The sequence below is a fragment of the Orycteropus afer genome, unplaced genomic scaffold, assembly GCF_000298275.1.
Source record: "Orycteropus afer afer isolate SDZICR_OR568_19922 unplaced genomic scaffold, OryAfe1.0 scaffold00005, whole genome shotgun sequence".
In the NCBI taxonomy this organism is placed as follows: domain Eukaryota; kingdom Metazoa; phylum Chordata; class Mammalia; order Tubulidentata; family Orycteropodidae; genus Orycteropus; species Orycteropus afer.
In genome coordinates, this window is record NW_006921592.1 from 8,947,934 (window position 1) to 8,973,730 (window position 25,797).

At 37.1% G+C, this 25,797-nt stretch overlaps 1 protein-coding gene across 1 annotated transcript in view; it reads left to right on the forward strand.

Moving 5' to 3' along the window:
* Positions 1 to 25,797, forward strand: part of PCSK5 (proprotein convertase subtilisin/kexin type 5) — a 600,269-nt gene that overhangs the window by 267,928 nt on the left and 306,544 nt on the right. The window contains exon 9 of the mRNA XM_042780610.1: positions 717 to 817. Within this exon, the coding sequence (XP_042636544.1) occupies positions 717 to 817 (101 nt within the window). The remainder of the gene's footprint in view (positions 1 to 716; positions 818 to 25,797) is intronic.

Consider the following 25,797-nt stretch of genomic DNA (forward strand, 5'->3'; position numbering starts at 1 on the left):
ACTGTCATCAATTCAATTCTGACTCATAACAACCCTATAGAACAAAGAAGAACTGTCTCCATAGGGTACCCAAGGCTATAAACCTTTATAGAAACAGACTGCCTCATCTTTCTTCTGCAGAGTAACTGGTGGGTTTCAACTACCAACCTTTTGGTTAGCAGAGGAATGCCTTAACCACTGCACCACTAGAGCTCCTGAGGAGGTGCCTGGGTACATTATTAATGGGGCACTTGCACGATCCTTAGGTTTTGAGCCATTGGTGGCTCACTTGTGTCATCCTAGGTTCAACCGTGGTTCTAACAGACATAGAGTCTGACTTCCTAACCTTTCCCCTTTTGAAGTTTATTTGCACAGGTGATTCTTCATTAGTTAGATGATCACAGGAGCAGGAATAAAGGATTTAAAACACATATATAAGGAGCTCTCGTGGTGCAGTGATTAAAGCATTTGGCTGCTAACCAAAAGGTTGGTGGTTCAAATCCACCAGCTGCTCTGTGGAAGAAAGATGAGACAGTCTGTTTTTGTAGATTTACAGCCTTGAAAACCCTATGAGGTTCACTGAGTCAGAATTGACTCAATGGCAGTGAGTTTGGTTTGTTGCTTTATTTCAATACCACTTCTCTTCCACTTTTATGAGTGAATTTCTTCACTGATAAAAATTGTATGTGACTCACTTTGACTTCAGAGACCTAAACTTTTTCGCTTCTGTGTTCTAGATCACTACAGATCTGAGGCAGCGATGCACGGACAACCATACTGGGACATCAGCCTCAGCCCCCATGGCTGCAGGCATCATTGCATTGGCGCTGGAAGCCAAGTAAGCCTTGATCTCTATATGTCTTCTTTACTGGTGACAGCCCCTCCTCCCTAGCATAATAACCCAAAATACAATATTCCAAACCCCATCTTTAAAATTTCAAAGATTAGAGCTTTAAAAATATATTTCCCCTATGTTAATGAAAAAAGCAATTTTTTGGTTTTTTATATTGTTAAAAAAGGCCAACTATGCTGTTACTTTATTATGGAGTCATAGTACAAGCATGCCAGTTGGCTCCAACACTATTGTCTAGTTGAGGTTTTGATTCTGGTCTGGGAATGTTCCTGGGAGTCTCAGGGAGGTTAGGTCTGCCCACTTTTGTTCCCTTTCCCTGCATAGCAGTGAGGCAGCTCAGATTCCATGACAACAGCCCTGTCACAGACCAACTCTGAGGGACAGACTATGTCATGGTCATATGACAGGAGCCAAGAACAAGAACAACTCATTTTATCTCAAATCCTGCTCAAAATAATAAAATTCTGTGTCTAAAAGATCACTTTGAAAGGCCTTTGTGGGTTATTTGTGATACTTCTCTCTGCTTCCTTCTCTAAGCACAAGTAGATTAATTTGTTTTAACTCTTTGAAAAACTGGTACAGGTCTACAATCCCTTATTCTCAATTTCCAAATCCAAAATACCCTAACAACTAAAAACTTTTTTGCCAGTTTGACTCCAAAACTCATTTGATGGTAAAGCTTGACCTGAATTGATTGAAGGCTATTTACAGACTTTATATATTTTTCATTGATTGTGAAAATTCATAGATTTCTCTACAGAAATATTGATTTGATAACAAAATGCTGGATCAGATGCCACTGAAGGTTTTGTATAATATATGCTTTGGGTACCATATCTAAAAAAAATGAAATCCAAAATATATCTGGTCCAAAAGTTCTAGATAAGAGAATGTGGGTCCATATTCTGAGACTCAACCTGCAGATGGAACATAACAGAAAAGAACTGGAATAATTGCTTAAGCATTTTTTTAAAACATGGTCTCGTATCTCCCCTGGGGAAGAATACAAAGGCCAATCCGCCTAATTTCACCCTGAAGTAAGAGCAGTAGAGTAATAGCAGGTGACAGGGGAAAAAACAAGAATATTGAAGAGGCTCAGGCATTATAATAAGAAACACTGCTACTTCATTACGCAGGTGGCTTCCAAACATTTAGAGCTGCCTGTCTTAGATGGTACGTGGGCCTTAATATAATGTGGACACAGTACATTGTTAAGTCATGGACAGCATTGGACTAAAAACATAAAGAAGAGGAGAGGCTTTTGATACAGCATCAGATTTTTTGGGGTCCCCTGATCAAGCTTTGACACAGATATTCAGGCCCCTAGAGACGTTTGGATTTCTTTTGTCAAGAGGAGGTTAAATATTGAGTCGTTTCAGCTTTATGTATCTTCTAAGGCATTAAAAGTTCGAGTTCAGCAAGGAACTGGCACTTATTAAATTCTCACTTTACAACCTTTTCACTAGAGTATTCTGTAAGCAGGGATTTCAATTACATGTCTGTGTTTTTAATTTGGTGACACTCTATAGAATATATAACAACATATAGAATTTTTAAGTATATATTGTTTTTCTTCTTAAACTCTGGGTTATTTCTTTTGAGTATTTACCTATCTGCAAAATATTAAAGGAAAAATATTGGGACATTATTCCTCTATTCCAAGGATCCCTCCTTTCCCTAAAAACAGGTTATAACTGAAGCTGAGACTTGGTAAGAGTAGAATTGCAATACAGCTGTCTCTGCACAGACCTAGGTGACACTCAGTTCTTTGAGCTATTACAATAGCACTATTATTTTCAACAACTGCTCTTTTGAACACTATTTAAGCTCAAATGAAAATTCCTTAACTTTATGCCTCAGACAGCTCATTTACACAGATAAGGTCGCTTTGGAACTGAGCAACACACCGAAAACCTGCATCTATCTTCCCCCCTTTGCATTATGAATATGTTTTTAGATCGATTGTTGCCAAATCGTTGATAGGTAGGAGGAAAAGGAAAGGTCTCAAGTAACAGTTTACCTGGAAAATTCACTACATTTTAATATATGAGAAGTTCAGTTCTATCATGGATTCAAGGTAGATGGTAAAATAATCAGAGGAAACAAGAGAAAATAAGCCTTTCCTTACAATTGTTTTGGTTTGTCCAATAGATCATTCTTTGCCTATAAGTGAAGCTGAAAGTTTGGGAAAAGAAATCACTAAAAGAATGAATGAATGAGACATTGATGCCAAGCTAGCATCAATCAGCAGTGGGCATTCTGCATGACTGAACAATATCTAAAACTAGGAATTTGTGGAAAGGAGCTGAAACAACAGTGCACCAGGCTGCAATGACTCTGTTGCAACCTGAAGTTACTCTGAACCTTTACAAATGCACCTCACGTACCTCCCAGCCACCACCCCTTTCAATCACTACTTGCGCTATTTCTTCTCAACAGCTGTTCAACCTTGGTATTTTGAGAATCAACCTCTTCTCTCAGAAGTTGAGAAGGCCAATCTGTACGATCCAAAAACAGTTCACCCAACCCCACTGCCATTGAGTTGATTCCAACTCATAGCAGCCCCTATTGGGTTTCTGAGGTGGTAAATCTTTACAGAAGTAGATTGCCCTGTCTTCCTTCTGCAGAGTGGCTGTGGGGGTTTGAACCACCGACCTTCTGGTTAGCAGTCAGATACTTTAGGCACTGTGCTAACAGAGCTCCTTAATCTATAAGATACTATTCTTTATTTCAATGGACGAGTCAGTGGAGAGGAGTGAAAACCACAACTGAGCCAAATTATGGGTGAGAACACTGCCTGATGCTCCAGAAATGCACTTCCTGCCCAGATCAGGGTTTGCTGAGTAACTGGATAGGGCTGAGCCTTTAGATGGTAAACCACAGGCAGGGGCTGCAGGTCCCTCCTATTCACCTGCATGTCCCAGCTCTCTCTGCACAAGGTGAAATGTATCTTTTCTCAGAATGTCACTAAATGATTTCATTTACCCAGTCATAGGACCATCAAGGGAGACTCTCGTATCCTCAGCTTCCCCTGAACCTGCTTCATTAAAGTCTCTCAAGTGCTTACATGGATCAGGGGACAGGACTGTGGCTCTTATTGTGAGCGCTGCTTCTACCACTGGCCTTTCCACCATTCTGATTATCCTTGCTCCCCTGAATTTGGAACTCTTTCAAGAACACTTCTCAGAAAACTAGGGGAAAAGAAAACAAATACAAAACATTGAAACAGAAAAATTCAAAGTATCTAGATCTCTCATCCCAACTCAGCAAAAGTTTGGTCATGAATTTACTTTGCTGTGACAACTAAGAGGAACCCCCAGGCCACCCTTTTCCTCAGGTATGTTAAGAGCATGTGTTGCAACAAACTCCACCAGATACCCTGGACACTTGGTTGGCAAGCTATTCCTAAGATTGAGAGGATTCTCAGTTCCTAAAAAAAACCTGCCTCCTTACCTTTTTTTTCCCTGGAGCTCAAACCCGGATCTCTCTCACTGTTCCCAAAGATGCTTCCTGGATACAAAAGCTATAAATCCTTTATCCTTCTAAAAACTATGAGCTATTTAAAGATAAGAGAGAAAAATATCATCTGAAAAGAACAAGGAGAAAATTGTTCTTGTGTTGAGGAGCTCTCATCAAAAAAGTGTTCAGTTTCATAATTTTTTTTTGTTGTTGTTGTTGTTGTTGTTATGTGCCATCGAGTCAAACCTGACTCATAGCGACCCCTCCTTGGGTTTCCGAGGCAGTATCACTACGGAAGTAGGATTGCCCAACCTTCCTTCCAAGGAGTGGCTGGTGGGTTTGAACCGCCAGCCGTCTGGTTAGCAGGCAAGTGTCTTAGCCACTATGCTACCAGAGCTTTCATGAATTTTTTGATAATTTCCTGCTTTTCCACTGAGTGGATAAATAACATGTAGTCATTGATTACAAGTGAACCAATTACTACATAGGCTCTTGTACTTAAAATGATGTCTTTTTATATAACATAACCCAAAAAGCTCAAAAGAAAGGGGATCCTGGGAAGCAAGTTTCTAAAGTAAACAAAGTGGTAAAACATGACTGTAATAATAATTTTAGGTGAACAATCCAAAAGAATACTGAAACACATCCGTAAGGTGTTTTGCATCTAGATCATAGCAAACATTGCCAGAATTCTAGGCCCATCAGAAAGGAAAAAAGACTGCTAGCAAATGATGATTTGTACAAAGTTGTTCATAAAATTAAATAGAAATAACTGACATTCATAACAACACAGAGTGCTCAGAATAATAAACTGTCTTTCTGAAAGTTTTTCTGATCTGTGCCTATAATTATGAACAAAGAAAAGCCATTTTAATGGGATATTTTATGTGTTCAAATGTCAGCAGGAACTCAGGAAATTCAAAGTCTAAGTTCAATAAAGAAACCTTTTTGCCTTGAATTGTAAAGGATCTTTCACTGGAAAAAAAAATAGTATATGTTTGGCAATCAAGAAATCTTACTCTGTGTAGTGATTATTTAGAACTTACAAAAAGTTTATCAATATAAAGGATCTTCCACAAATCTTGTATTGCGTGACCCAGAAGTCTTTTCCTTAAATTTTGTGTTTTAGGGACCACAGGGGTACTTACTTTGAGAAAACCCAGTATAGCAAGATCTAAATTTAGAAAGTAAATAAATTGGAGTGACAGCTGTAATCCTATACCTGAAAATATATCTAGTTCATATTAAACATCCACCACCCCTGGGGTAGGGGTGTGTGTGTGTGTGTGTGTGTGTGTATGGAGTTCTAGTGGTGCAGTGCCTAAGGCATTTGACTGCTAACCAGAAAGTTGGTGGTTCAAACCCACCACCCACTCGGCAGAAGGAAGATGGGGCAATCTATTTCCATACTGATTTACTGCCTCCGGAACCCATTGGTGGTCATTATGAGTCAAAATAATGAATTTGGTTCTATGCATATACATGTATTCATACATTTCTAGGCAGATTCTTGTGTTCTTTCCTTATTACATATTTGCTCCATCCTATTACACTTGTCCTATTATCAGTCATTTAAAGAATGTTAAAGACTATTTAGATAGAGAAACTACAGTATTGCAGTCCAGATGTTTTTGTATGTATTTTCTTCCAAAGGAGGCTTAAATTCCAAACTATAAGGATTATATTTTATTATCTTTCTTTATGTGAATATAACAAATAGAGACTGAACACTGAAACAAAAAAAGCTAAAGTAGCATGCTAAGAGCAAAATGAATTAGGTAGATAATGCAAATATTTGTTATGTATGCTACTTGCTCTCAAAGTATCTTGTAATCTTATTAGTGAGGCAGATGTACACTAACAGATATATACACAAATTATTAAGAAAGTGAAATGATATGGAGCTGTACAGGTGGGCGGCTTGCATGAAAATAGAAATGGTCAGTTTCAATGATCCAAGTTATATCTTACTTTTTGCACAAAATAACTGACTCCTACAGAAATTAGCAGAATTGCTCAATTTTATATATGATTTATTTTTACCTTTTAGTTCATTTGCTTTAAAGATTAATTAGTGACTTTTACTCCCCATGCTACCTCTACTCATCTCCCACCCTTAGTGTTTACTTAGCATTGCCTAGAGCTGGCCTTTACCTGGGTAAAACAAAGACATGATGTTATTCTCTCCTTCAAGTTCCATGGGAATTCCCTCTACATTTTCTATTTAGTGGATGGGGTCATGTGGAATTTGGAAAAGTCAGCATATGGAAAGGTAAAGAAGTATTGAGCCAAAAGGTGATTCACATCATATGCTGCTGATTTCAGTAAACCATCCCAAAAATTCTTTTCTCAGGAAATTAAACTGACCATCTGCATTTCTTGTAAACCTATAGATTCCCCTCTATTTAAGTGCATTTCCTGTTGATCAATCACTGTATGTCTTTGCTCCATCTTTTATTATATTCTGTCTCACCTATATATTTCAGTGCAGGAAAAATATAGGGAGATAATCAAAATATTTGAGATGCAAGTATTATCAAAAGTTAATAACTGGGCCATTAGAGATGGAGTCTGGAGTTTTAAGTGTTGCCCTGAGTTGAAGCAATGAATTAAGGGCTTCAAATTTCTAGAATTGAGTACGTTGAAGGGAGGCTCCCAGGAAAGATTTGATAGCATAAACATTTCTCAATATTGGGGTTAGCACTCTAGTACCAGTGTCTTGTAAGCTATCCTTATCTTCTTTGTTTTGTTTTAATTAAAAACACATTTCAATATAAAATGTTCCATTAAAAAGTTGTCCAAGGACCACATTCAGCTGTATAAAATACTGCCATGGGCGGGGAGCATAAATACATTTAGTTATTGAGGTAAAATAGCAGAGAACAAACCAACCCTTTCCTTTTAGGAGAGTTTTATTTCTTTCAACTAGAACTTAGAAAATACATGCACAAATATTACACATGCAGGTGTGTATGCCAGAGTCTGTATAACTATGAGGATAAAGGAGGAGGTATTACCACACTGTTCCTTTAACAAACTCTTAAGAGTTTCTTGTGCATGGTAATGCTGTCACTTGGGCCTAGAATTTAGCCAAGATTTCTGGTATGAACAGTTGGAATATACAGTGTGAGGAGAGTGAAGTAAAAGACAATCAGGGAAGAGAGCTGAAAAGAAGGTTTGTGAGGTCAAAACAGCGCACATTTCAACTTGAGGCTGAGCGGACAGAGAAGGGATGCACTGCCCTGGATTGTTCCCTGTAGTGAAATGATTGTAACCAGACCCACAGCACAGTTATGGTGGGCCCACTGCCAGGACTGTGCATGAAAATAGCTTTGTTATGTCTACATACACACAGACAATACACCCTGTCCTCTAGCACTCTTCAAGTTCAAATTACGTAGAAGCCAATTTTTGCTGGACTCAATTTTGTACCTTAACTGATGGTTTAAAACAGTCCAGCTTCCAAAGGTGTCCTTTCTTAGTGGAAAAACCTTAGCCAATAGGCTCATTTACCTTGTATTTTCTTGAGATTTAGCTAGTGTTTTCCATCTCCTTCCCTAGACAAGGAAACTAAAAAACATGTTGGACAGTGAAGTTACTCAGAGACTGATCTATCTGAGGACTGAAAAGTTCTCAGGTGATAGGTTCCTGCCTCTTTTCAGTATTTGTATTTTTTTAAAAGGAGCTCTGGTGGCGTAGTGGATAAAGCCCTTGGTTGCTAACCAGAGGTCGGTGGTTCAAACCCACTAGTTCCTACATGGGAGGAAGATGAGGCAATCTACTTCTGTAAAAATTTACAGTCTTGGAAACCCAATGGAATTAATATGAGTTGGAATTGGCTCAATGATAGTGGTTTTAGTTTTTTTAATATATTATTCATTGAAGACATATAACTCTTATTATAGTAACAAAGATCATTCTTTAAAAAGAATTGTTCTCCGTTCTGTTTCAGTCTCAGATCTTTTCCTTCTGTGGCTTGTCAAATACTGTTTTCAAGTATCATACATTTGTGTTAGAAATGTCTCATGTTATAAATATTGAATCTGTGACTTAACCTAAGCAATAAGACTTTATGATTGGGAATAGAAAAGGACTTGACCATGTCCTCTAGAATATGATTAATTTCATGGTAAATATATCATTATTTATGATGTGCTGTCCTCTGCCACCTTGACAACAATCTCATCTGAAAGGACACCATGTCTGAGAATCCTATAACCAGTGATACTAACTGTGAGAACAAGGTAGGAAGCCTCTGCCTGTGTAAATCGGGGGTGAGCAGGGCGGTAAAAGAAAAAAAAAAAAAAAAAAATAGATGTACTAGAAGGAATTTTGAAAAGAAACTTCTAAAGCCATATTTTTCTCCTTTAATATATGTGTGAAGTTGGTAAGTATGGATGTTGCTTGCATAGTTCTGAGGTGCCAGCATTCATTCATTCAAAAAACATGTACAGTCATACATAGCTTTATGTCCATGTTATGTTTTATGGAATAGGACTTTATGTGATTTGGATGTTGTACAGACACTATATTATAGTAGTTCCCATATTATGAACCACTTCCATTCCTAAGTCTGTCTTTAAGTCAAATTTGTACATAAGTCAGAATAGTTAGGTACAGTTTGTATCTAACATCAGTTAGTCAAACGTTTGTTTTAGTAGATAGGCTATGTTTCTATGCATAAAAAACAATAAAGAAGTACCTCCAGATACACGAAAACATCTTTTACATAATAATAGAGTAATAATAATAACATTGATGTGTGTCACAAATTATCATCCATTTATTATTACCTCTAATTTTTAATTTAACAGGCTCTAAAGGGGTTAGGACCATGGACGTATATGCAGTTGGATATTGCCCAAATGGACATTATGCAGCTCATGACTGTAATAACAATTTACTGTTGTCAATTGGGAGTAGCACAAATGGTTAAGTTCTGGGCTTCTAAACAAAAGGTTGGTGGTTCAAATCTACCCAGAGACACCTTAGAAGAAAGGCCTAACCATCTACTTCTTTACATGGTAGTTGCCTCCTAATATTTATGTTAGAGCACAGTTCTACTCTGAAACATGTGAAGTCACCATAAGTTGGAATTGGCTCAATGGCAACTAATTTGTTTTTTGTTTGTTTAGTTGTCAGTTACTATGTTAGGCTTTGAGAGTTGAATGCTGGATTGACACACTTGGAATTTATGTTTTACTTGGGGATGCAGTCAGTAAACAAATAAGTGATAAATACTAAGAAAAATATAAACAGAGTAGTAGTGTAATGGAGAGTCTTTGAAGTGAGGGAGTATTTTCTTTAGAGTAGTCTGGGAAAGGCCGGTGGAGGAGGTAACATTTCAGCTGAGACCTGAAATATTAGAAAACGAATAAAAATCAAACCCAATGCCATCAAGTCAATTCCAACTCATAGCAACCCCCATAGGGTTTCCAGGGCTGTAAATCTTTATGGAAGTACATTGTCTCATCATCCTCCTGCAGAGTAGCTGGTGGATTTGGACCAGTGACCTTCTGGTTAGCAGCCAAATGCCTTACCCACAGTGCCACTGGGGCTCCTATAAATATGAGAAGGCAACTACCATGTAAAGAACTGGACTGAGCATTCCAGGGAGAAGGAAGGAGCAATGTGGAAAGAAAATGTAATTGGAACAAGGTTACTGGAGTTGAGAAACAGGAAGAAGAACTATGGGGCTGGTGTGAGTTGAATGATTGGGACAATCTAGATCACATAGAGTATTGTAGTCAACATGGCACCGATCTATGGAGTCTTCTAAGGAAGGGAGACATGATTTGATTAAACATTTTTGAAGATCACTGCAGCTTCTCTGTGGAGAAAGAATTGTGTGAGAGCCAAGGAAGATAAACTACTTGGAAAGCTAGTGCAGTAGTTTACAAGATAAATTAGGGCAGTTTCTGGTCTGGAAATTAGGCACCTAGTTTCTGGTCTAGGTGATGGGAATAAGGACAAGTAGACAGATTCAGTGTACATTTTACAAGTCTATCAACAGGGAAGGAATTAGTCATGTTCCTTGGGGGAAGGAAGGTTAAGGCTAAGGTCTAGTTTCTTAGCTGAGCACTTGGGTGGATTGTGACACTGTTGATTGAAATAGAGATGCTTTATTATTCCCAAGAGATTCTGGGAATTAGAAGCATAAAAAACTAATGGGACATGAAGTTCCCTGGGCCTAAAAGAGTTGCAGCAAGACCTGTAGCAATTTTTTCCTGCAGTTATTGACTGTGCTTTGGTACATCCGCTCCCTTAGAAGGTAATTAATCAATCCTCAGAAAATGCCTTTCATTGAGGTCATGATTGCTATAAATGACAGAGACAGTTTACATTTTCAAAAGGAGAAAGAAATTAAGAGAATATGGATTTATTTACATTATAAATTGCTGATCTGCTTCTTAGTTATTTAATTTAAATAGCATGTTAACAGCTAATTAACCTTATGCAGTTACCCAATATGACTGCTGAGAAAATCTACTAATATATTAGTGAGTTTACAGGAAATACATAATTTAATATTTAAACATAGTCTCTTGAGGGTTTCTAGATTTTATTCATTGCCAGGAAATTTTTGTTCTTGATAGTGTCTATGGTAACATTCCAAATGCTATCAAATACAATTTTCCTTGCTAAGAAAAAGAGAAGCTGATTTTATTTTCAGGGTCCATTATAGTTTCACATCACAAGGTGATGCTTAATCATTTTGTTCCTGTTAGTTGCCAACAAGTCGATCCCGACTCATGGTGACCCCATGTTTGCAGAGAAGGACTGCTCCACAGGGTTTTCAAGGATGTCACCTTTCAGAAGCAAATTGCCAGGCCTGTCTCTCGAGGCATCTATGGATGAGTTTCAGCCTCCAACTTTCAACCCGTAGTCAAGCACTTAACTGCACTACACAGGGACTAGACTTAATCACTTTAGCCAAAGCATATTTCAATACATTCTACAAAATTACTGATTGGATGGTTTCATCAAATATCATTGTCTTCCTATTTGAAGATTCTCAGATGTATTTCTAACCTCTGTGGCCTAGGTCAGCATTGTCTTAACCTATAAACTTTGACTTCCATGATGTCCTTGTCATATACTGCAAAAAGGGCATGGCAGAATCATTTTCTGACCTTCTCTAACTTCATGAGGGGGTGAGAAAATAACTATCAATAGCCCAAGGCCGATTCCTATGAGGCAGTGGTCACGCATGCTGCCACCCTCCAATGTTTTACCAAGTCTGACACCAAGTGTCCCTCCCACAGCACTCTCTATTTCTCTGCTGTATTTGATAGTTTATTGCAGTAGTTGCACAGAACTCACAGACAATATTCATGATTGTGGAGTTTATTAGGAAAGTAATAGGTTACAATTCAGGTTCAGAAACAACTCAAGATACAGTTCTTCAATCAGGAGAGTTTCTTCTTCTCTCTGCCACAGACATACTTCTCTCTGGCCTTGGCCTCTGCCCTGGTTGGGCCAGTTTTGCAAAGCTCTTTTAGTTTTGCCAATAGGTACTCAGAGAGGCACCTCACTCCACCAGCAAGACCCCTGAGTGAAGACACTCAGCTTTCTTGCTCCTTGGGCTGAAAAGCCTACTGCTCTTTCTCATGCTGGTCTCTTGGTTCTTTTGCCTCTGCTACTGGTGTCTCCTTGCCATTTCAGTGCATAGATCCTAGGTCCAAGGATATGATCTTCTCTCTTGATGGTGGTGAGATTCGCTTTCCACCTTGGATGACTCATTTTAAGCCTAATGATAGCAAAACTGACCATTCCTCACATTAGGATTCCATCTACATTATTTGCATGATCCCATCCCCACAAGGGCTCCATGTACTTTATTACATTATTAACAAACTATCCAATCCCTTGGTGGGCCAAAAACACTTCTACCCAGTCATCTGATGGGACCATGGCTAGAAGAACCATATTAAGTAATTCACTGTACCACATATACCAATAGGCTTTTTTATATCATTTGCTCGGAAAAGCACAATTGTTCCTAGTGACATTAGGATCTAGTTTTATATTTAGCTGATTCCAGCATTTTTTTTTTCTTGTCTTCTTTTAAAAAATGTTCATCATAATACATTTTACCATCCATATGAGAGAAAAGTAAATAAGTGAAGTATAAATGACAGATTGAAAAGCATGTCATTTCACTGACATACAAGATTTATTCATTCTGACATCAGCAAGTCTTTTATGGCATTTGATGTGTCAAAAGCTCCAAGCAACACATTTATAGTGAAATAAACTGTGATACCTGGAATAGAACATGCAACACAAAAGAAAGACATTTTAGAGTTGAAAGATTGGATTATTTCCTACCATCTTTGGTTGTGTTTTTATTTCTTTGTTTGTGATGATTTTGAACCTTACTGATTAACCTTATGTGAGACTAAGATAAAGCCAAGTTTTGTGTTCTTTGCACATCCCAGAAATACAATAGGTTTGCAAGACTTGACAATGTCATTTCTAACCAGAAAAGATAATAGAAAATTTTGGCTGTGCCATCCTGTGTATGGGACATAGTACAAGTCCTTTGTGAGAAACAAAAGTATCTTCTTGCCATTGGCTCCAGTTGAATGTGGAAGCAGTTCATGTTATTACTGTAGTTTGTTGCCATCAGGTAATTCCGACTCATAGTGATCTCGTATGTGCAGAGTAGAACTGCTCCATAGACTTTTCTTTGACTGTAATCTTAACAGACTTGGATTCCAAGGCCTTTTCTTTTGCAATACTGCTGAATGGATTTGAACCACCCACCTTTTCATTAGAGTAGAGCACAAACCATTTTCACCATTTAGGGATCTTGGAAACAGTTCATGAGAATGCAAAAAGGTAAAATGAGGAATCAAATGGTAAAATAAAAAAGAAATAAAAGTAGGGAAAAAAAAAAAAAAAAAGAAAAACAGCCAGCCTTTGCTGAATTTTCGCTATGTGCCAAATACTGAGCTGAGTGCTTTCCATGGGTTATCTCATTTAATCTTCAAAGAAGTACTATGAGGTAGACATTAGCATTTCAGATGTAGAAAATGAGGCTTAGAAATTCGTACAAATACTTGATGGATCTGGAACTGGAACTCAAGGCAGTCTGACACCAGAACCAGCATCACACTATATCCCTTCTACTTTAATAGCTCTAATAAGACATGGTTAATTACAAAAGGGTGCTAGGCACTAAAAGTGGATTTGGAGATAAGAGGTGCTTTGTGCTCTGATGGCACCATAGTTAAAGCGTTGGGCTGCAAACCAAAAGGTCGGCAGTTCAAATCCACCGCTGCTCCATGGGAGAAAGAGAAAACAGTCTCCTTCTCTAAAGATTTGCAGCCTTGGACACCCTATGGGACAGTTCTACTCTGTCCTATAGGTTGTGTATGTTGGAATCAACTTAATGGCAGTGGATTTGGGTTTTTTTTTTTGTTTTTGTTTTTTTGCAGGGATGTTTTAGGATAACTTCACAAAAAAGAGGAAGGATTTTAACTATACTGTCAAGACTTTTGCTTTAGCTTTTGTGTGCATATGAGTCAAAGAGAATCATGTTTAAAAAAGCAGATTTCAAAGCATTCAGAATAATTTAGGTGATTAAATTGCAAGTGGAGATGGATCACAATGGAAAACCTTCCTAGACTGTAACCTGTCCTGAGAGTAGATAGTCCCTGCTACCAAGAGCTATGTTTGGCACATTGCAAGCAATCAAAGATTTATAGAAAGAATGAATAATGGAGAGAAGGAATTCTCCCTATAGTTATTCAAAGTATGGAAATGTATTTATTAATGTATCTGTAGTTAGTGGAGTATAGTGCTAACAAGTTTAAAGTTTAACTTCACAAAAAGTATTGACAGGATTCATTCAAGAAATATTTGAGTTGTGCTCATTATCATAATTTCTTTATTCTGACACAGACATTTTTCACATCTCTGAAGCTGCTGTACATCTTACATAAATATTTTAGAGTGATTGTTTTTCTTTCTCAGTATATACAAATAAAATAATGGTATCAGTTGCTATCTTTAGCATTGTGGTTTTGTTATTGTTCTTAGTTGCCAGAGAGTTGGCTTCAATTCATGGCAACCCCATGTACAACAGAATGGAGCCTTGCCTGGTCCTGTGCCATCTTGGTGATTGTTGGTGTGCGCGAGTCTGTTGCTGCAGCTGCTGTGTACTCTGAGTGGCTTCTAACCTGTGGTACTCCTCTGTCAGCACTGCGCCAGACAATATTCTATTGTGATCCATTGAGCTTCAATGGACTGGTTTTTGGAAGTAGATTGACAGGTGTTTCTTCCTAGCCTGTCTTAGTCTGGAAGCTTTGCTGAAACCTGCCCACTATGGGTGACCCTGCTGGTATTTGAAATACCCGTGTTACAGATTCCAGCATCATTGCAGCACCCACACCTCCACAGTATGACAAACTGGCATCATGACCAAGCCCTAGGTAATAGAAGGCCAAATGAAAAGGATGAAAGCCTGAATGATCTGTAATTTATGTATTTATTTTTAATTCCTCCAAAAAAATTAGAAACATCCCTGTACATGATTGAAAACTTTTTAGACATCCCTTTAAAGATTAAAATTGTTTACCCAGTTATCAAGCATACAGTAAAAACCTCATTTTTCTGCCTTCAGTGAGCACGCTATGTTATCTGAAAAACTCTGTATGAAAACAGAGAATAGCCTCTATTGGAAGGTGGAAAGAGGGTTTGAAGGAAATTTAAGATGGGGAGATGCATTCTCTTACCAGCTTTAAGAGGAGTCTGTTTGTTATTTCGCTATTGGAAACCTTTACAGATGACTTGAAAGAATGTCGTGAGCTTCCTGGAGAGTGTCTGATTCAGGAGTCATCATATTTGTCATGCTGAATTCTTATTCATTGCTCTGAATTTAGATGCCATTGGAATTGACATCAAATAGCCTCATTTTCCATAGCACATATATTTAATTTTATAATTTTCATTGTGCTAAAACTCTCAATAGCATGGGGTCCCATACTTGGACTATAATGATATAAAATAATTGTTATCAGTTTGTCTGTGGAATCATAACATTGGAAGGTTGCCCAGAGACCATCTGGTCTGTAGAGATGCATTTAGTGAGAGTGTTCAAGGATCACCAGGCAAAGGAGAATAGTAATGGTAAGATCACATAGGTTATTTTTCAAATAAAGGTATATATTTTTTTTTGTTTTCATCTTTAAAATTTTTTTGAAGTAACTTCTTTTGAAATTATAAGCTATTTTTGTATGTAATTTCCTTACTTGTATGAGTCTATGATATCCTTATTTGACAGCATCAAAAGCTACCAGTTTTACAATGATTCTCAAATTATAAAATATGCCAATTCTTGAAATCAGCAAGTTTGAGAGCCTTTTTCATCCTTTGGTGCTTCCAAATATCCCATTGTTTCCATTTGCCACTTACTTCTTGGGAGCAAAATAAATAGGTATTGACCATTGAAAATTTCCAAGAAGAACAATCCTATAGTCACTAATATTATTAGCAATAGAACCATTAAAAAAAAAAAAGTCATTACCGCCAAAATAACACATACTTTTTGTAAAAAAGAACATAAATCATGCATAAATTCATCAATAAAAATGGAAGAGCTCCCTGCACAGTTAACTTTCAGGGGCTGCTTTATGCTTTACTAGGGTATTATCTCCAAATGCCAATTCAGTAAATTTTGTTCCAAATATTCTTAATATTTACAATACATCTATTGTGAAAAATCATTCCGCTTTACATCTTCAATCTGCAGTATTGTCTTCCTTTCAGATCCTGTTGTTCATGGCTCCTCTTCCCCATTATTTTTATGTCCACCTCTTTACCAAATAACATTTTATCCATCCTGCAATTGGGTGTTATTCAGATTAAGAAAAGATTTCAGGTCTTTGTGGTTGCTATCTTCATTCAATTGTTGAAAATTGGCTCTTGAGAAATTCCTGAATTGTAAGAACTAGTATTCAGACTGAATTTCAGAAATCTGTTTCAAAGTCACCCAAAAGAGTAAAGTAATGGCATGCATCCCCTATAAATTACTTAATACTCTGTCTTATCTATATATAAACCCTAACCCATTGTAGTCTATTCCAACTCATAGCAACCCTATAGGACAGAGTAGAATTGCCTCATAGGGTTTTCAAGGCTGTAATCTTTACAGAAGCAGATTGCCACATCTTTCCTCCATGGAATATCTGGTGAATTCGAGCCACCAACATTTTGGTTAGCAGCCAAGTGCTTAACCACTGTGCCACCAGGGCTCCTTTATATATAGCAAAAACCTATTGCTGTCGAGTCAATTACAACTGCTTTAAAGCTTTACAGTTAAAGCAGCCAATTGCTTTAACCATTGCACCACCAGGACTCCTTTATCTATCTATCTATCTATCTATATATACACACACATTCTTAATATGTTACCGGACTGGGCAGTGTTTTGTTCTGTTGTACATAGGGTCGCTATGAGTCAGAGCTGACTTGACAGCACCTAACAACAATATATTATTACTTCTTGGTCATAGTTACTGCAAATGTTTTCTCAATTTGTTTTCAGGTTTCCTTCATACTCTTTTTACATGGAAAGGGTGTTTTCTTGTTTTAAAATTATTATGTAGTCAAATGTGTGTGTCTTTTATGAATTCTTCAATTAATCATACTTAATTCCTTGGTCTCTCTGCAAGAATCTTATGTGTGCTAATAAAACCTGTGTATTCTTTCACTGTAAAATGTGCCCACATACTCATTTTTCAGAGGGTTCCATGTACCTTAGGGTGATTCATGGACCCCAGGTTAAGGATGCTTAAATTAGAAAATCCTTTCCTATCTGAAAATCTATTAATTACCAATTTATATTTTCATCTGGTGTTTCATCATTTCACTTTTTACCACTAGTGCTTAACCAACTGAAATTTATTTTGGTGTCCAGTGTGAGGAAATAAATTGAGTTTTTATAGGGATCCTATTTGCCCAATGTCATTTGTTCAATAATGCATCTCCTCTAAAAACTATAAATTTTGCATTCTGTATGTCATTGCATTTATGAAGGTCTCTTTAGAGTTTTCTGTTCTATTTCATTACTTGTTCAAGTTTTTTGACATTACATTATCACTCTTCTTTTTTTTAACATTTTCTTGAACATTCTTACTGGTTTGTGTTTCCATTTAAAATTTAGAACCATTTTTTTCATGTTCTGAGAACAATCCCAATGATAATTTATGACAATTATATAAATCTTGGCTTTTTTTTTTTTTTTTTTTAACAACAGCTAGTTTTCCCATTCAAGAAAATCTCTCCCTGAGTTATCTAAATCCTCTTTTTTTGGCGTGATAAAGTTTTGAATTTGTCTTCAGTTCTACACCTTTTGGTTTACTAAATGTTTACTTATTTAACTATTACCATGTTTGCCTTTAACTGGTGATTTCTTGTTTATAACTGAGCTATTGTTTTTGTATATTTTTCTTAACTCTAGCCACTTTAATTCACATTGTATTATAACTGATTGTCTTGTTTGTTTGTTTTTCAGAATCTATTCATGGCTTCTGAAAATAGTAATACTTGACTCTGTCATTTGTAATGAGCATTTTTCTGAGTTATTCTTATTGAAAGGTGGTACATAGTCAGACTTTGGAGACTAGCTAACTTCAGTTTCTATTCTTCCTCTGCTATTGCTACCAGGATAGCAATGAACAAGTGAAAATTCAATTGCTTAATTTTCTTGAGTTTCAGTTTCGTCATCTAAAATTTTGGGTGATAACCCTGAATCAAAGAAAGGGTTTTGCAAGGTTTAAATGAGCTCAAGTAATGGAAATTACTTAAGATATAGAAGCTGATACCACTATCATTAATATTATTTCTATTATACTAACTAACCATTAAAACAACTTTATTAAGAGTGATAGAAAACTCAGCCACCAGTCAGCCAGCTATCTGTCAACCCTACTTTGCAAAGCCTTTCATGTAGCAATGATAAGTGAGAGAATAAACCCATGTAAATTTAAAGCTGAAAGGAGCCTTAGAAATCATCCAGTCCACTTTTCACATCATATAGAAAGCAGAGGTCCTCACAGTCACACACACCTCAATGATATTAAAATCTAGAATAAGAACTTTGATCTTCCCTGTTTTAGTCCTTTAGACTTTCTACCTGAGTCAACTCCTCCTAAGACACAGAACAAAAATGAGGTAGAGAAAGTTTCTTCTATTGAGTTTTATTAATTTACCAAGAAAAAAAAGTCTATGTTCACGTAATAAAATTGAAAAAAAAAAATGATAGTAATCATTCATATCAAACCAAAAACAAACAAACAAACAAATATCTCTAAGTAAGTCCTGATTTTCTCTGGATTCTTTTTTTACCTATTTCACTTTTTCTTGGTATTTGCTTTTCATTTGATGGTCTTTATCATGCCTATGCAGGACTTTTGGTTTTATAAAGGCTGAGCTCTGGTGGCATAGTGGGTAAGGCATTTGACTGCTAACCAAAAGGTGGGCGGTTCAAACTCATCAGCTGCTCTGCAGGAGGAAGATGAGGCAATCTACTTCCATAAAGATTTACAGCTTTTGAAACCAAATAGGGGTCGCTAGGACTATGAGTCAAAATTGACTCGATGGCAGTGGGTGGGTGGTGTTGCTAAGAAAGGATTAGGGTTTTTCTCATTATCTGCTGAAATTAATATATAGTTTCTCATACTAGATTCATTGATGTGATTTATTGGAATAATAGATTTTTAAATATTATTCTCTGCTTATATTCATGAATTAAATTTAGTTCTTTAATGTGCTATTGGTTTAGTTTTTGAATATTTTATTTATGCTTTACACTTTATTTTCTTGATTAAGATTAAGTTATAGCCTCTTTTACTGAATAATGTGTGTGTCTATTCAGTCATTATTGCAGGAGCTAATGTTATTAAGGCACTCTAGTGGTGCAGTGGTTAAGGTATTTGGCTGCTAACCAGAAGATTGCCTGTTTGAAACCCCCAGTTGCTCCGTGGAAGAAAGATGAGGCAGTCTGCTTCCTTAAAGATTTACAGCCTTGAAAACCTGGTGTGGCAGTTCTACTCTGTCCTGTAGGGTCAGTATGAGAATCAACTTGATGGTAGTGAGTTATGTTAGTTGTATATTTAAGACAGATAAATGTTATCTTTTAAAGTATTCTTTGTGGTTTATTTTATTTAATCCTCATGTATAAGGTTGTTATTGTGTTCCATCAAATCAGTTCTGACTCATAGCAAGCCCATATGACAGAGTCGAACTTCTCCGTAGGGTTTCCTAGGCTGTAATCTTTATGGAAGCAGATCACCATGTTTTTCTCCTATGGAGGCACTAGTGTCCTCAGACTGCTGACTTTTTTGGTTGGCAGCCAAGCACTTAACTATTGCACCAGCAGAGTTGTTATTACATAAGACAGATACCAAAAAAAAAGGTTGCTGTGGAGATGATTCCAACTGTGTGTCAGACTAGAACTGTGCTCCACAGGGTTTCCAGTAGCTGATTTTTCAGAAGTCGATTGCCAGGCCTTTCTTTCAAGGCACCTCACAGTGGACTGGAACCTCCAAATGTTTAGTTAGAACCAGAGCATGTTAAGCATTTCTGTCACCCACTTGCTCAAAATTGTATCGGTAGAAATGGAGAATCAGGCTTAGTTTGAGCCAGATTGGTTTAATCTCAAAATTCGTCCTTCATCTCTGCCAGTTTTGGTCTAAATTGTGAAAGTTTCCAAATTTGTCTTTTCTCTGTAGTCACTTGGAATCTGCCCTTTGTAAGATTTTGTTTTGTTTACTCAAGAAGAACCCCACTTGTCAATCTGTGTTAAATTGCTCTTTGTCAACAAATCTTTCAACATCCACCTTGTAAGTTGGAAGGAAACCATCTAGGCCTCAAAGCCTTTTTGAAAGACAATTCTTTCATAATTTTTTTTTTAGTTTTTATTATTTTAATTTATGTTCTCCAGAACCATGTCCATTTCATCATTAAGATTTTTAAATTTAATAGACAAATGTACATAGCATTTTCTAATACAATAAAGTCTTGTATTGATTTCTATGCCTGCCTTAATTTTCGGAATTTATTTGATGACCTTTCTTTTTATTTTCTTGATTACATTTTATCTATTATTGTTGTTTGTCATATTTAGATTTCTTGGTTAATAATAATATCTTTTCTTTGCACTTCTTTTATTTTGTTCATTTCTTTTTCTGTTTTCCTTAGGATCTTCCTTTGTTATTTTGTGGATGTTAATGGTTGAATCGGGAGCCCTGGTGGCGCAATAATTAAAGCACTTGATGCTTACTGAGCGGTTGGCTGTATGAACCTACCAGCTGCACCTTGGGAGAAAGATGTGGCAGTCTTCCCTATAGGGCAGTTCTACTCTGTCCCATAGGGCAGCTGTGAGTCAGAATCAAATCGGCAGCAGTGGCTTTGGTTTGGTTTTGGTATTGGTTGATTATTTATTTGTTTGCACATTTCTTTATTTTTTTATTGTGATAAAATATACTCAACATGAAATTTGTCATTTTAAGTGTTTTAAAGTGTGCAATCCAGTGGTATTGATCACATTCCCAGTGCTGTGAAAACTATCACTACTATTTGTTTCCAGAACTTTTTTTAATGACCTGAAACAGAAACTCTGAACTCTTAACTTCCCTTTTCCTTCTCCCCTTAGTCCATGGTAACTACTAATCTATGTTCTCTCTGTATGTTTCAACTAGTCTAGCTATTTCATTTAAATGAGATTGTACAATATTTGTCCTCCTGTGTCTGGCTTCTTTCACTGAGCATGTTCATCCATGCTTTAAAATGTATCAGAATTTTATTCCTGTTTATGGCTGAATAATATTTCATTTTACATGTATACCACATTTTTTTAATCCATTCATCTGTTGATGCATACTTGGGTTGTTTCCATTGCCAAATACAAGATCCTGAAAATTTACCGCTATATTTTCTTCTAAGAGTTTTATGCTTTAGCTCTTTGATCCATTTTGAGTTAGTTTTTCATACAGAATATGAAGTAGGGGTCCAGCTTTATTCTTTTGAATATGAATATCCAGTTGTCTGAGCACCATTTATTGAAGAGATTATTTCAGAAAAAGTATTATTATTAACCAAGAAATCTAAGAATGGCAAACAATAATAATAGATAAAACATAATCAAGAAAATAAAAAGAAAGGTCATAAAATAAATTCCAAAAATTAAGGCAGTCATAAAAATCAATACAAGACTTTATCATATTAGAAAATGCTATGTACAACATTTGTCTATTAAATTTGAAAATCTTAATTATGAGCACCATTTATTGAAGAGACTATTTCAGGAGCTCTGGTAGCAAAGTGCCTAAGGCACTTAACTGCTAACCAGAAGGCTGGCAGTTCAAACCCACCAGCCACTCCTTGGAAGGAAGGTTGGGCAATCTACTTCCGTAGTGATACCACCTCGGAAACCCTGGGAGGGGTTGCTATGAGTCGGGTCTGACTTTGACGGCACATAGCAACAACAACAACATGCTTTCCCCCATTCAGTGGACTTGGTACCCTTGTAGAAAATCAATTACCGTAGAAGTGTGGGTGTACTGCTGGACACTCAATTGTATTCCATTGATCTACATGCCTATCCTTATACCAGTACCAAACTGCTTTGATTACTGTAGCTTTGAAGTATATTTTATAATTAGGAAGAGTAAGTCTTCATCTTTGTTCTTTTTCAGTACTTTTTAGCTATCTAAAACCCTTTGCAAGCTCACATGAATTTAAGGATTGGCTTTTCTATCTCTGCATTAATACAAGTTTTCAAAAATATGAAATTACCTCTGAACACACAATTGGCTGAACCCCTTAAATTCTGCTTTATTTTGTTCTAATTCTCTTTATTTTTTAATGATATTTTGGCTTTCTCTTAGATAATGACAAGTATAATGCTTTTAAATGCTTAACAAGTTTTGTTTTTATTGAGATGAGTCATTGAGGTTTTATTACTGCATTTTGTCCAGATAATCAACTATAGCAGTGGTTTGTGAGGTACTATTTTTCCATGGGACATTTGTTGAAATTTCCATTAGTCTTAATATATTTTCAACTTTCTTTTCAAAACTTTTTGATTGATCCATGAATTCTTGAGAAAAAAATTCTTTGTAGGACACATTTTCATATTAAATTACCTCAATTATGAAAATAAGTATTCTGTATTTGTATTCCTGGAATAAACAGATTGAATTACCTGGCCACTACCTTGGTTCTATTGGTTACCCCCTTTTTTTTTCTTAGTCTTTGATTCATACATTTTGATGCTCAAATTTCATGCTATTAAATACTTATTGTAAGTAGCACATTGTCTTCAAGTAAATTGAACTATTTCCTTTAGTGTTTTTTTCCTTAAAAATGTTATTTTTATACAATTTTGCCATCCATGTATATTTATTTGTACTTCATGGAAATCTATGCCTGTTCTTTTTCTTTATTTCTTTCGTTCTTTTTTTAATTGTGCTTTGGATGCAAATTTACAGAGCAGAATTTGTTTTTCATTCAACAGTTCGTGCATCTTTGGTTTCACTCCCCGATTACCATTCCCAACCTTAACCTACTCACTTCCTCTCCCTTCCCTGTAACCACACCCCCGTCCCTGTGCCCTTCTTAGTTATGCACTCCTGTCTGTCCAGGTTTCCCTCCATGTGAATATTGTCCCTCTGGTGCCCCATGGCCGATTGCTCCAAGGGGTGTACCTCCGTAGAGTAGGTGGATGCATAGCCCTGGGTTGGATGTTCTGCATCTAAGTCTTTGTACTGCTGGTCTATGCCTGTTCTTTCATTTTATTTTTTATATTTCATTCTTTAAGTAGTTTAAATAATCAAAGCTAATATTTTTAAATAAATATGTCTTATAATAAGGGAGTTGTCCCCTTGAGCCCTGACTGTATACACTTGCTTACACTTACTTGACTGCCCCATCTACTGCTTTCCCTATCTTTAATACGCTTATCTAGATTTATGCAGCAAACTCCCTCCAATGCAAATTGAGCTTTTGCTAATACCACATTACACTCCTTGTAATCTTCTTAATCTCTCTCAGCTCCTTTTTTTAACATCTCAGTTTGCTTTATTTATGAGCATTGTCTTTTACATTCTGGTTTCTTCTTTTCAACTTCAGTTAAGAATCTGTATCTTCTTGAATCTATTGAGAGTACCAAATCCTTTTCTAGAATCTAATACTCCATCACATGTGACCCTGCTAGTATTTGAAATACCTGTGGCATAGCTGCCAGCATCATAACAACATACTAGCCACAATAATTCAACAAAGTGATATACCAGTGGTAGAGTTTTCTCCTAGGCCCATATTATTGTTGGTGGTTTTTTTTTCCTCTCTCTCCCATCTGTCTTTGCCTTTCTCTTCTTTGTTTCTGTCCCTCTACTCTCCTTTTATGTTCCCTTTCCTTCTCTTCCTTTTCCTTACTTTCTTTCACCCTTTGTTTTCATTCTTGGTTTTTGTTTGTTTGTTTGTTTTGTTTTTTAATTCTTTTTTTCTCAAGGAGCAGCTATGGCTTCAGATAGAACATGATGCTGTTCCTGCCCTGTTTAATGTCCAAGGACAGATTTTCTCAAATCTACCATTGAATAGTGGGATGGCAGACAAAACCTGTTGTCTGATCCCACAGTTTTGCCAGAGCTTCATCCAAAGTGGGTGTGCTGGGCAGAAACAGGATCATGTCCTACTGCTTTGGTCACAGCAGAGGCTGAGCTGCCCAACCATCGCCCACCTGGCTCTTCCTGTGGTGGCCCTTCTCCAGTTCAGAACAGCAGCTAGAATGGGTCAGAACTAAGACTCTGGAATTACATTCCAGCTGCTAATTCCTGCTCTTCTTGACTGTGTGATCCTGAGCAGGATCATTACATATTCCATGCTTTGATGTCCTCATTTTATAAATAATAGTAGTAGTACCAGTCTCACAGCATTGTCATGAGAAGTAAATGAAATAACAAATGCAGAGTACTTTTCACAGATTGCCTAGCACATAATAGGCGCTTAATAAATACTACCTACTGCTTTGTACTTCTGTAGATACATTGTTTAGGAATTATATTCAGGAGCAAGAAAGACTGGCTCCTACAATAAGAAGTCTACAAGTAGGCAGTCAAGATGTCGATTCAGAAGCTCAGAGTTACCAAGACCAAAGTCTATATTGTTTTCTTGGTCTTTTCCTAATGGCTTCTACATCTCTAGCCACCACATCCATGTCTAGGGAAAAGGAGATGGGAAAGAATGAAGCAGGATTAGGTAATGCCTGCAGCAGGCAAGCAAAGACTTTCAGAAATCCCCAACAGAGTCCAACTAATGATTTATTTGTCAAAACTCTATCTCACATAAAGGAGTCTGAGAAGACACAGTTTGTCATCCTAACATCTATGGTAGAGAAAGGTAATGAAAAAGAAAGCTGGAATTTGTCTCCTGTCCTGCCACTGGAGTTGAGACTCTGAAAATAGGGATAGGAAAGTGTGATGGTTATGTTTGTATGTCAACTTGGCCTGGTTGAGTGGCTGGGCAGCTGGATGTAGTATTCCCCATGATGAGACTGGTCATCAACTCCATGGTGGAATCTGCTATGAGCAGCTGAGTAGCTGCCTTTGGGTGTGTGGTCTGCTTCCTGTATATAAGGAAAAGTTTGAGAATGGTCTCTAGCCTATGGCATGCTTGGACCCTGCATGTAGCCGTGTCGTTGCTCAGCAGCCTGCCATGCTATGCCAACCTTGGGACTTGCAATGGACTTGAATTACTGGCCTGCTGTGTGGTCTGGTAACATTAGGACTGTGCCTTTTTACTTGTCAACCTTGGGGCTTTCAGCCTCAGCAGCCAGCAGCTGTTTGAGTAAAGAAATGCCTCTAGCTCCAGTGGGCCGGGAGCAGGAGGCAGAGCTGGACTCCAAGGTTGAAGGGCTTTCACCCAGCCCCTAGAGCCTCGCACTTTGAACTTGGACTTAAAGCCTCCAAATTGTAAGAATAAACTCCTGTTTGTTAAGGCCATGCCATTTGTGGTATATTCTTGTCAGAGCGGCACTAGGTAACCAGAACAGAAAGATATCAGAGATCTTACTTGGGCTGCTTTGGGGAGGAGGAGCACTTGTCTAATAAAGAATCATGTGCCTAATGTTTTTTTGGTCCATGAGTGCCTTGGACTTTTAAGTCAAAAGTTAGGCCAAGAAGCATGGGTGAGCATTTTGGGGTTTTGTAACTTTATCCCCCTACTTTCCTAGAAATGGCAAGCCAGCTTTATTTTCTTAAATGTATGGTGTGAGAAAGTAGAAAAAAATATATATTTTTTTCATTTCAGTCACATGAACTGTAGGGTTTTTGGAAGTTCTTCCAAACTTTTTATATTTCTGTTCAGCTTAATTGATGCTTCCCTTGTGGAAGGAGGTAAGTTTTTAATATTTTTTGTCACCATAGATATTTAGGAGCTCTGGTGGCAAAGTAGGAGCTCTGGTAGCATAGTGCCTAAGGCACTTGACTGCTAACCAG